Here is a 13,205-nt window from a genome sequence, read left to right on the forward strand (position 1 = left end):
CCTGTGTTGCTCTCTGGCGCCCGTGTCCCCACTGACGACAGTGACATCTAGAGAAACAGATGTCAGTTGTCAAAGACTGCCGCAGCGCTTGGGAGGCCTGGCAGTACACTGGCGACGAACACTGGATAGCCTGTCGGGGGGGGCGGGGGGGAACACTTGTCACAGATTTTAAAAACGGTCTCAGTGTTTGGCCACGCGTTCCTTCGGTCACTAGGGATGGACCGCATTTCCAAGGCCCTTCCATACTCAGGCGGGTGTCTCCGCGCAGCAGGCGTCTGCTGGGGGCGCCACGTGCACGTCCCCCGCCCCTTCAGGATCGCGTTCCTTGCGTGTTGTGGGGGCGCTTTACGCCAGCAGCACTCAGTCCATTCGCCCCGCGCGTGGGTCGGTGACGTCACGCCCGGGTCTGCAGCTTCCAAGCACGCCCGCCTTCGGGTCCCCACCCGAGGGTAAGCGACACTGGCCGCCTTGCGGCGTCGGAGCCTGCCTTTATACCTGGCCGGTGAGGGGCGTGGCCAGCCGGCGGCGCGACGTGCTGACGTCAGGCTGGCGAAGGGCGGGGCGAGGGCGGCGGCGTGCGCTCCGGTACCTCAGTCGCCTCCTCGTCGTCATCCTCCTCTTTCGCGTCCTCGGGGCTCTTCTCCTCAGGGTCCCCTCCACAGCGTCCCGCGCCTCAGAGTCCCGTCCCGCCTTGCCCCTCGACCTCCCTCGGCCGCCCGCCGCCGCCATGGGCCCGCGCCCGCCGCGCCGCCGGGCCGAGGACAGCTGAGGCGCGGCGCGAAGATGGGCGAGGGCGGAGCAGGGCCCGAGAGCCAGCCGGAGCAGCCCGGGCGCCCCGCGCGCGCCCGCCCGCGCCGCCGCGGGGATGCCCGCGCCCGCCGCCGCGCCCTGAGCGCCTTTGTCTGCCGCCCGCAGCACCACTGGCCTCGGGGACTCGCGCCGCGGCCGGGGGCGCGCCCATGAAGATGGAGCCGGGCCGGCCGGCCTCCCCCGCGGGCGGCCCGGGCCCCGACCCGGAGCCTGGCGGGCCCGGCGCGCCGTCCGCCCCCGCCCGGAGCCCGGGGCTCGGCCCGCAGGACCCCGCGGCCGGCGTGGATGCCGGGCGATCTCCGGGATGGGAGCGGCGGCCGCAGCGCGCGGGCCGGGACCCCGACCCCGACCCCGACCCCGACTCCGACCCTGACCTGGCCCTGCCGGAGCTCGGCCCGTTCTTTTCCTGGACGATGGAGCCGGAGGGTGATGGCCCCGGGCACAGCGCATCCATCCGCGCGCAGGACTTCAGCCGCAGCCATCACCTGAGAGGCGAGGTCGACTTCTTCCCCTCCTTCGCCGCGCCCGAGGTGGGCGATTCGGCCCTGGAGCTGGGTCCCGGGGACCCGGACGGGCCCTCTGACTTTAGCCAGACTCACCCCCTAACGAGCGAGCCTGCGGGATGTCCGGAGGACAGCCCCCGCCTCCGAGCCGTATTCGATGCCCTGGACGGGGATGGGGACGGCTTCGTGCGCATCGAGGACTTCGTCCAGTTCGCCACCGTCTACGGGGCGGAGCAGGTAACTCGCCGCGTGAGGGCCGGGCCCGCGCGTTGGTCGTGGAGTGCGGTGGAGGCCAGGGGTCCCGCTTCTCTTCTGATTCACCGCTTCTCCCCTCACCTCTAGCTGAATTCGCTGAAGCACGTCTTCCCCCTTTAAAGAGGTTTTATTCTCGGGAGTCAGTTTCTTTCCCTGCCATCCCAAGCCACACAGCTGAATCTTTCCTAAATTGAGGGTAGCTCCTGGCCTGGGGACATGCCCCCTGTCTGCTGCATAGAAGTGCCCCCCGGATGGACAGGTGCCAGCAGGTCTCCCAACTGAGAGCCCAAGTTCGGTTTGGCTGAAGTAATTCACTCCTGTCTGCAAAGGCCAGGCTGCACTTGGATGCTTAAGATCATATTAATAATCTATTTTGAACGCAGTTACTTCACCATCTATGGTTGGCTTGTATTCTAGGTAGGTTCGTTATTTGGGAGACAGTGAAGGCTAAAAATGTTCACTTCCTTACCTTCTGTGCCAAGGGAGAGGGATGAACCTTAGAGCACTGCGGTGAATACAGACTCCACAGAACTCCATCAGATCCACCTCCACTCTTGTAGGACAGGTGAGGTGCTGGGCAGGTGAGGGAATGCACAGGGCAGGGGGTCCCGAGCCGCTGCCAGGGCTGTGCTGCTCTGGGAGAAGGTGAGCTTACGAAAGTTCAGGTGGAAACAACAGCGTGGCTGTGTGTGTCCTGCTGTTATCCCAGATAGACATCACACAGGTGACAGGTGTTCTATTAAATACATTGTTCAGTGATGAGACATTCCAAAAGGCTGGTCTGCTAGTGTTTGTATTTAATTGACTTTTCATACATGTGAATATTTGTGAAGTGGGCGTTCAGATACATTGAGGTACATATGCATGTTTAAGCCAAGAGGTAAAATTGACACCCTGGTATGTAGGGTTCCGCCAGAACATTAAGAACTTTTATACAGGATCTCTGTGCCCCTTGAGTATTCATGGTGTCCATTGAGCAGTCATGTAAAGAACTGGGTCATCCTGCGTCAGGGCTCCTTGTTGAGTTTTCAGTCCGGACGTGTCCATATGGGTATCCTGAATGTTGACCTCTTGGTCAGTGTGACGCTTGTGTCTAGCTCTGGTTTGAAGACATTGCCCAGGACAGGTCTCCCATCTCTTAGGCTAATGGGCAGAGATAGAGACGTGCCCATTAGACCCTCTGTAAGTCTAATGAGAGAGATTAGCCTGGATTGTGATCGCTGGACAGTGTCTTGCTTGCATGGTTCACATGGGTTGTGGTCAATGGTTCAGGTGTTTTGAAGCTTTTCTTTGTTGCCCCCCAGCTGGAGAGCACCTTGGGCATCCCCAGTTGTTTTTCACTGGAACGATGTATCTTCTCTCCACACATACGCTTCCTCATCATACCCATCAAGCATGTTAGGGAATTGGTACATTTGTTCTTCTTTACCGTACTCTGATTTTGATGCGGTGCTTTATAGCTTATATGAAGCTCATTTGTGTTTTCCCTGGGTCATCAGCCTTTCTCTGAGGCAGTTATACGTGGAAGAGATTCATCCCACAGGTGAGAAACTGGAGGCCCATAAAAGCTAAGTGACTTTCCAAGGCCTCACAGATTGTCAGTGTTGAAACAGGGACTAGGTCTTACGCTCATGACATTTAGATGGCTCCCAAGTTCTTAGGTTTTGTGGCCCTAAACTTTAATCCCACAAAATTTCATTTTATTGACTATCATAAAATCATTTTCATTTGGGAATCACCTTTTGTTGTGACATTCTTATTGATCACAGTGGGAAAAACTTTAGGTTGCTATTTGGGGCTGAGTTTTTTCTAAATATTGGACTTCCCTGGTGGCTCAGATGCTAAAGCGTCTGTCTACAATGTGGGAGACCCGGGTTCTATCCCTGGGTTGGGAAGATCCCCTGGAGAAGGAAATGGCAATCCACTCCAGGACTATTGCCTGGAAAATCCCATGGACAGAGGAGCCTGGTGGGCTACAGTCCATGGGGTCGCAAAGAGCTGGACACCACTGAGCGACTTCATTTCACTTCTAAATATTATTCAGAGTAGAACTGAGTTGACATTCTTTGCTCAGGGAGCTCCTGGTGGAATCCTGAGTTTGGGGGTGAGTCCAGGATGACTCAGGACTTGGTGGGAGTGGGCGAGTGAGGGAGGTCTGCAGTGGCACCGCCCCCTCCGTCTGCTCCCAGGACAGCTGGGGAAGAAGCCGAGTTGGGTGTGATCTGAATACCGGACTTGGAGGAGCTTCCTGGGATGGTGGAGGGCAGCTCTTGTTTAGGAGCAGATAATTAACAGGGTAGTGAAAGGCTGATTTTTGTGTGTATGGCAAAGAGTCGGACACGACTGAGCGACTGAACTGAACTGAAGCTTTGGTAGCCTTTATTATGACTCAGACTTCCTTTTCCAAGTCTGGTGTCGGAATACGGCAAAGAGAAGAAATATTCTTTGCTAGTGAAGTATTTTAGAGAAAAGTGAAGAATTCTACCTTGATCAATATTTTTAATTTTTAAAAATGGAAAGTCTTGGACATAGCTAAGAATAGAGAGAGGTCTGGTGAAACCCTCTACCTGCACCCAAGCCATGGCTCAGTTTCCGAAGTCCTTGTTCACTTGTAAATTCTCTGTTCCCCACCCCCAGATTACTTTTGAAGCACATACCTGACATATCATGTCACCCATAAATATTTCCGTGTCTATCTCTAGAAGATAATTCTTTTTAAAACAGTCATATTTTTTTTAAATTGTAGGAACACACAGCAATAAAGACCATAAGTATTTGTACTTTCTACCTTGAGATTTCAAAATACAGAGTGCATGAGACTCTTAGGCTGGTCACATTACTGTCCTTGATGATAGCAACTTGATTATTGTCAAACTGTCAAAGGTAGCACTTGCAGTATCTTTTATGTAATCTGTTTATGAAGGAAGCATTTTGAATTATTTAAGTGGATTATCTGAATTTTTAATAGAAGTCGTTCCCATTTATAATACAGACGGCTTTTGTGTCCCTCTCTCTTTAGCAGTGTCATGGTGTATTTGGTTCTCATTACCTCATCTGGTGATAGATCAGGTGTGGTGTAATATAATACAGTGTTGGCAGGAACTGAAAGGAGAAAGAACTACAGCGGTGCTTTCTGGTTGTGTGTTCTTGACCAGGAGTTTATAGTCAGATGTGCCCAGGCACCGGTTGTCAAGTTGCAAGAGCTTATCTTTAAGGCCTCGACCATCTCTGAAGATGCCTTGTGGATGTGACCCTTTCATGATGAAGGACAGATGCTTTTGTAAAAATTATCACCAACTTATCATAAAGAAGAAATTGTAAAATAAACTGTACTGTAAAATAAGAGTACTGTGAGAAACGATTGGTTTCTTTCAGTGTTACCTTTCAAAGAAATTCATCATAATAGTAAAGGTTATTTTCACAGGACAGCACTCACTTGGGCATTTAGACAGCCTAGGGTCCTTTCCAGAGAGCTCCGCACACTGGAACAGGAACGCCCTTCAGTAACCTTGTGGGCCCTGCCTATGCTCCTCAGTAAGGAGGCTGCTGGAGGTGGTGTCCACGCACAGGGGTCTCCCTGCTGTTCGTTTCTTTTCAGTCCTCCACTGGTGGGCACTTGGAGCTCCCTGAGGACGTTTGGGCACACCTTTCAGTTGTTCCACTGTCCTTTCCAGTCCTAGGCTTGGATTTGCATGTATGTGAGAATGAGCGTGTGTGCGTGGCAGGTGCACGTGGGAGCTGATGATGTGTGTGTGTCTGGCCCTGTGTGCTGGAGGAATTGCTAAAAGGCAGATGATGTTCCTTTCTGTGCTTGGATAACAGGCAATTTTGTTAGGGTCTTACAATTTTTTATGTTATAAAAGTAACACAGGCTTACTGTTTCTAAAAACTGGAAAATACAGAGTGATATAAAATCCAAACCAAAAAATGACTAACAATCCCACTAGGCTGAGAAAAACACCATTAGCATTTTAGTGCATTTCCTTCCAGACTGTTCTGTGCGCACGCACACATACACACTTAATTGTATAGAAGTACACAACTGAGATCCTAGTGGGGAGAAGCTAAATTATTTTTTATAGATGTTCATTGTTTAAAAATATGAAAATAAGACCAATAAGCAAAATATAAAAATAGGGATCACCTATAATCCCACCATCCAGAGATGACTCCTTAAGTATTTAATATGTAAATCAAAATATATGTAATGATGCTTCATTGTACAAAAATGGTATATTCCATGTCTGTTGTTCCGAACCTGCCTTTTGACCTGGTTTTTAAAATTGAAGATCTCAGATATATACATTTGTCCTCAGTATGAGGGGTGGGGTGGGACTGGATCCAGGACTCCCCCGCATGGATATCAAAATCCACAAATGCTTCTAGTCCCTTGTATATAATGATGTGGTATTTGCATATAACTTATACACATCCTCGCATATACTTTATTTTTTTGTTTTATAATTTTTTATTGAAGTGTAGTTGACTTACAGTGTTCTTTTTGTTAATTTGTTGTTTTTAAATTTTTCCCTCCCAGGTACTTTAAATCATCTCTGTTTTACTTATAATATTTAATTCAACATAAATGCTGCATAAACAGTTGTTATTACAATGTGAATGCTATGTAAATAGTTGATAGCAGGTGGCAAATTCACGTTTTCCTTTTTGGAAGTTTCTGGATTTCTTTTCCCCCGCCGACAGTGTTTGATCCTAAGTTGGTTGAACCCGTGGCTGTGGAATGTACTGATACGGAGGGCCAGCTGTGCTTTAATGGAAGCCTAACTTGTCCCCAGGAGATTCAGAGTCATGTGTGGCATTTTCCCAGTGCAGGCTCTTACACGTAGGAAGAGTTAAATTCCATGTGGGATACACTGACCAGGTTGTTCAGTTCAGTTCAGTTCAGCTGCTCAATCGTGTCTGACTCTTTGCTACCCCATGAATCGTAGCACACCAGGCCTCCCTATCCATCACCAACTCCCGGAGTTCACTCAGACTTACATCCATCGAGTTGGTGATGCCATCCAGCCATCTCATCCTCTGTCACCCCCTTCTCCTCCTCTGTCATCCCCTTCTCCTGCCCCCAATCCCTCCCAGCATCAGAATCTTTTCCAGTGAGTCAGCTCTTCCCATCAGGTGGCCAAAGTACTGGAGTTTCAGCTTTAGCATCATTTCTTCCAATGAACACCCAGGATTGATCTCCTTTAGGATGGACTGGTTGGATCTCCTTGCAGTCCAAGGGACTCTCAAGAGTCTTCTCCAACACCACAGTTCAAAAGCATCAATTCTTTGGCGTTCAGCTTTCTTCACAGTCCAACTCTCACATCCATACATGACTACTGGAAAAACCATAGCCTTGACTAGACGGACCTTTGTTGGCAAAGTGATGTCTCTGCTTTTCAATATGGTATCTAGGTTCGTCATAACTTTTCTTCCAAGGAGTAAGCGTCTTTTAATTTCATGGCTGCAGTCACCATCTGCAGTGATTTTGGAGTCCCAAAAAATAAAGTCTGACAGTGTTTCCACTGTTTCCCCATCTATTTCCCATGAAGTGATGGGACCAGATGCCATGATCTTCGTTTTCTGAATGTTGAGCTTTAAGCCAACCTTTTCACTCTCCTCTTTCACTTTCATCAAGAGGCTTTTTAGTTCCTCTTCACTTTCTGCCGTAAGGGTGGTGTCATATGCATATCTGAGGTTGTTGATATTTCTCCCGGCAATCTTGATTCCAGCTTGTGCTTCTTCCAGCCCAGACCAGGTTGTAAAGGGCACCAAGTTATGGGTTGCTTCCTTTTCAAACACTTATTTCATTTAAATTCTGGATACAGGGTCAAAACAGTAATTGTAATTGAAATATCAGACAGAAGAGTTGGATACCCACTGAAGACTGTTAGGTGGCCCTTAGAAGTACTTTTATGATAATTGCAAAGTTTCCACAGCGTAGGTTATCAATATAAATGAATAGTTGTATATAAATTGATTTGTATGTATACCGTGATTTTAACTGTAAAAGTTGTCCATGAGAAAAAAATCTTTAAGGAAATATTAAAAAATTATTTTTTCATTGTGTGAGTGTGTGTTGGGAAGTGGGATGGTTTTATTTGAAGTATTGGCCAACTTTTCTATTGTTACTTATTTCAATTATTTTGAAAAGTAGTGCCTGTACCCATGCCATGAATTTCAAGCAGTGTAGAAAAGAATCTATTAAAGAAATTTCATTCTCATATTTAGAAATAAAAATGTAAATAAACTCTGAAGACAAAATATTTGCCTGTTTACTTTGACTCTGTTAAGATTTTAGATCCATAAACAAAATATATCTAAACAAACTCAGATTTTCTAGTAAGCTTAAAAACTTTATGAGACATTGAACATGTTCAGTTGCTTATTGAAGATGCATTGTTAATTTTTGTTGATATTTGGAGAAATACATATTAGAACACGCCTATGCTCCTGAAGATTGGCACTGAGCTTACATCAACATGTGATGTAACCAGGAGCTTCCTAGGAAAAGAACTGCACTGATTGCATTGTTAGTTCGGAAGTTTTTTGTTTTTGTTTCTTTTTTTTTTTTTAGTTTGGAAGTTTTTGAGACTAGTCGCCCCCATATATATACATGGATTGGTTCCATGTCATGGTTAGGGAGGAAAAGAAATTTCTTCAGCAGGTACAGTTTTGTTTCTCTGTCTAAATGTTTAATACTTGTTTTTGAAAAGTTGGTACTAATATTACTCTGGTTACAATCTCGAGGTGGCATATTTTTCTCTGTTTCAAACCCAGCTCTACCGATAAGCCAGTGTCCTGTTTGTGCCGATCGGTCACCTGTGCTGGCTGCAGCAGGCCTGGAGTAGCCTGCTTCCTGCAGGGACATATTGTGGGCAGGGTGTCCTGGATGGATGTTCTAAAATACGAGACGAACGGAGGGCCGATAGCATTTTAGTGATACTAGCTGTAAACACAGGAAGCACTGTCACTCTGTATTATTTTAAGTCCTTTTGCACACTGTATGTTGATCACTTGGGATTTCTCAAATTGCAGATATTTTTTAGCTTTTTTCTTGAAATCTCAGCTATTTTTCTAATGGCCCATGTCTTCAGAAGGATTTAAGGATATACAACTCTTGTAATTCTAATTTGTTAAATGATCTACTTTGCTTTTTCTTCTGTTAATTTTTTAAAAAACCTGGACAAAAAGCTTTAGAATCTTCAGTCCCCACAGGTAAATAAATAGTCCTGCTGTAGCCAGAGCACGCTTGCCCGTTCGCGTCCCTGTTCTGAGCGAGGGCTCCACAGTGTGGGGAGCTCACCAGTGATGTTGCTGTCGGGGGCTTTCATGATTCATTGTTCTTTTTTATTTCACACACTTTATTCTGACTTTTCTTTAAACAAGTTTAACCAGGTTAAAACTGAAGACTCCAGTTACGAATGATGTCCTGGCACCTGTTGGCTTAGCCTGTTCGCAGTGGTTTATTTGTTGGGACCAGAGGCATTGCTCAGAACTGTAAAGACGTTCACTGCTTTAAATCACTGGTCAGTAAGCAGGACAGTGGCTTAGGACCTGCAGTACCTACGGGTGTTTTTCTCACTGTCACTAGAAATCCAGGGACATTTATAAATCTTGTTTATTTATTTATTTATTTATTTTTATAAATCTTGTTTAGATTAAGCTTCCTGCCAGTGAATTGATTAATCATATATAGTTTATTTTTAAAATTTTATGATTTATTGAAGTTGAAAAAAATTTATTGAAGTATGGTTGATTTACAGTGTTATGTTAATTTATTCTATACAGCAAGATGACTCAGTAGAGAGAGAGATATATATACACATATACATATATATACATATGTATAGACACACACGTGTGTTTGTGTGTGTGCACTCAGTTGCTCAGTTGTATCTGACTCTTTGCAAGTCCATGGACTGTAGCCTGCCAGGCTCCTCTGTCCATGGAGTTTTCCAGGAAAGAATACTGGCGTGCGTTGCCGTTTCCTCCTCCAGGAGATCTTCCTGACCTGGGGATTGAACCCCCGTCTCCTGCATTGGCAGGCAGATTCTTTACCACTGAGCCACCTGGGAAGCCGTTCATATGCACACACACACAGTCTTACATGTATGTTCTTTTTTATGTTCTTTTCCATTATGGTTTGTCACAGGATATTGAATATAGTTCCCCTGTGCTATAAGTAGGACCTTGTTTATATATTTATAAAGTGAAATGTAATTTTAGTTTAATTCATAGATTGCTTGAGCTGCAATAAAAGGAAGACTCTACACTGATGAGAGAGATTAGCATTTCCTTTGAAAGCCTACTAAAGTACCTGTAAATCCTTCAGCCACTTTGGGTATTTTTCTCACTTGACAAATGGAAGAGAGGCTGGAGCTGTGAGTTGCAGGAGAGACCTGAGCTGAGGGTGGCTGGGCTCCTGGCTCTGGCCGAGCTGATGGCTGGCTCTGCTAGGCCCCTGGTGCACCCCTGACCACACCCACGCAGGAGTGCCGTCTTTGTCTGGGAGAAGCGGGAGGAGGCCCAGCTGGCCCAGGGCACCCCTTTGTCCCCAGTGTTCTGGCGTAGAAGCTCTCAATAAGATACCAAGACTCTTGGGACTTCCCTGGGGTCCAGTGGTTAAGACTTTGCCTTCCAAAAAAAAAAGACTTTGCCTTCCATTGCAGGGGCTGTGGGTTCCATCCCTGGTTGAGGAGCCACATGCCACATTCTTCTGGGCCAGAAAACCAAATCATAAAACAGAAACAGCGTTGTACCAAGTTCAATGAGGACTTTAAGAGTGGTCTACACACGGGAGGGAAGTTCAAGAGGGAGGGGCCGTATGCATACATGTGGCTGATTCATGTTGATGTATGTTTTAAAGACTAACGCGATATTGTGATGCAATTATCCTCCAATTAAATAAATTTATATTTTAAAAAGTGGCCTGCGCATGCACGCAAATCTTAAAAACTCTTAAAAGTCAAAGGGAAAGGAGACCAAAAACTGATAGAAAAATGAACAAAAAACATGAAGACATTCACAGAATATATACAGATGGCCCTCAAATATATGAGAAGATGCTCAGCTTCACATACGATAGAAGAAATGAAAATTAAAATCGCCAGGGCAGTTTCTCACTTGTGGCAAATATGTGAAGCTTGAGCACGTCTTGTGAGGCCCTCAGGAAGCAGGCGCCCGCTAGTACAGCTGTGGGGGTGCAGGGTGGCCCAGTCCTGCTAGGGGAGCTAGGCAGTGTCCGTGTGCACACTTGTCCTGCACAGCACAGCCCCACTTCCTGTCATTTACCCCAAGCGTGTGCCTCCACAGATGGCAAAACACCAGATGCACAGGGTGGTTCCCTGCAGCACTGTCTGTGATGTAAAATGGAAACAACCGAAACGTCCACCCAGGATGAGTGAGCCAAGGTGCAATCCCCTTAGCAGAGAACTGCGCGACTGCAAAAATAAAAGAGGGAGATTCCTGTGAACTGCCAGAGTTATTTCTCAGATACATTAAGTGAAAAAAAGTGCAAATTAACATGCATAATATGGGGCTTCCCTGGGGGCTCAGTGGTGAAGAATCCGCCTGCCTGTGCAGAAGATGTGCGTTCAACCCCTGGTCCTGGAAGATCCCACGTGCCGAGGAGCAACTAAGCCTGTGCACCGCAACTGCTGAGCCTGCGCTCCAGGGCCCGGGAGCCCTCGTGCTCCGCAGCAAGAGACGCCACCACAGTGAGAAGCCCTCAGTTTGTTAAGGAATGTGTATTTGCTTCTCTTTGCAGAAAGAAACCTAGAAAGGATAGACTAGAAACTAATTAAAATAACTTATCCAAGTAGGTGGGGGCGGGGGGTGAGGGATCTGGGTGGGACTGAAACTTATCTGAGTATGCCTTTTTATATCATTCTGACTTTCTGAGTCATATAAATATTCTACATCTTGAAAAAATATAGCCGCATTGATAGAACAAAAGAATAATTGAATTTAAATGGAAGCAAATGAACCTAGAAGTATGAGTATATTGAATTATTATTAATAACATAACCACATAGGAAAGCGTAATTCCAGTCACACACAGTAGTACTCTGTATTCCTTTAGTGGGGTATAGTCAGAAGAAAGAAAGAATGACGGAGAAACGTACTACAAATTAGGTTAGTTGTTGACAGGTCCGGGTAGTTCTGAACTGACTCGGGCCGTGTTTTAGGGTGGAGCAAGTGAGCACCTGTCCTGGTGTTGGGAGCCAGGGTTTTCTGGGAGAAAGGAAGTGAAACGTGGTGGGAAGGACTGGTGTCTGAGGGTCCAGATTGGAGGCATCAGTGTGAATGCGTGGTGAACACACGCTCCTGAGAGGGCCTGGGGCAGTGACACCCCAGGAGGACTGAGTACGTCTGCTCCCTAGATCCTGGCTGCCAAACACCATTTTTCACTAAGGGGATCTGGGATCCTTGGAGAAATAAAGTATTCCAGATTCTGGGCAGGGGAATTTCAGTGTAAGACTGGATTATCTTGTACCAGAAACCAAGGAAGTGATCAAAAATTGATGGGGACGTGTCAGAAAAAGAGCAGCCTGAATGGGTTCCTAATGGACAGATCTGGGCATTTCGAGCACAGAAAAGAATGACAATAATGGATACAGTGAATTTAGGGAGTCCACAGCACAGCGAGTGAAAGTCACAGGGGTGCTCCAGAGGGGTGCGTGGGGCTTCTTATGGACAACTGCCAGTTCAGGTAGAGTCTGGAAGATTAGACATTCACCAAGGGAATAGCCGATTCAGGCAAGATCATCAGTGGTTGTCAGAAAGCATCGTGTGAGCGATTGGCTGGTGGGGGGAGGGTAAATCCTCACACAGACTGAACTGTCTGCAGGGATGACTGCTCACAGAGGGGAGAGAGTTCTTTACACTGGAGGAGTCCAGCCCCTCCGCCTTGAGCAGACAGTCAAACTCAGACCTGCTTAGACTGTGTGCCCCTCCGTGGGACCAGTGGGAGGGACAGCATTCTTGCCAGAAATGTTTGAACTGAGTCAAGTAATGAGAAAGAATCAGAGCCATAGTATAGGGCATCTACATGACAGCGGCTTATGCTACAGTCAGTCGTGTCCGACTCTTCACGACCCCATGACCAGTAGCCCAGCAGGCTCCTCTGTCTGTGTGATTCTCAAGCCAAGAATACTGGAGTGGGTCATCATTTCCTTCTCCAGGGGATCTTTCCGACCCAAGGATTGAACCCATGTGTCTTGTGTCTCCTGCACCGCAGGTGGATTCTTTACCTCTGGGCCACCAGGGAAGCCCACAGGACAGCTGCCTGGACCCTTCAAGTGTCAGCGTTCTAGACAAGATGTCCTAAACAGGGAGAACTGGGTTGGAGAAGACTAAGGGGTCATGACCATAAAGCCTGTCATTGACTGCATGCTGGAGTAAAAGAAAATAAAAACAGAAAGGCCATTACTGGGACGATTGGGAAAGTTTGAGTCTAGATGTAACACTTGCTAGTAACAGTGCTCAATTCCTTGGGGTCATAATAGTGTTGAATTGTGGGGGAGAAGGGTCCCTGTTGCCAGGAGGTACAGGCGGAAATAACCAGGCGGGTGTCTGGATGTCCGGGGCCGACTTTCAGTGGTGCCACAGGAAGAGCACAGGCGTGTAGAAAGAGAC

At 47.2% G+C, this 13,205-nt stretch overlaps 1 protein-coding gene across 2 annotated transcripts in view; it reads left to right on the forward strand.

The window, feature by feature from the left end:
* The first annotated feature begins 559 nt into the window (after positions 1-559).
* Positions 560-13,205, forward strand: part of RAB11FIP3 (RAB11 family interacting protein 3) — a 60,283-nt gene continuing 47,637 nt past the window's right edge. The window contains exon 1 of one of the 2 annotated variants that reach the window (XM_019987819.2): positions 560-1,550. In XM_019987819.2, the coding sequence (XP_019843378.2) occupies positions 960-1,550 (591 nt within the window). In that variant the 5' untranslated portion in view covers positions 560-959. The remainder of the gene's footprint in view (positions 1,551-13,205) is intronic. The other variant, XM_070779346.1, reaches the window with a different exon arrangement.

Source organism: Bos indicus, chromosome 25 (assembly GCF_029378745.1).
Source record: "Bos indicus isolate NIAB-ARS_2022 breed Sahiwal x Tharparkar chromosome 25, NIAB-ARS_B.indTharparkar_mat_pri_1.0, whole genome shotgun sequence".
NCBI classification, from domain to species: Eukaryota; Metazoa; Chordata; class Mammalia; order Artiodactyla; family Bovidae; genus Bos; species Bos indicus.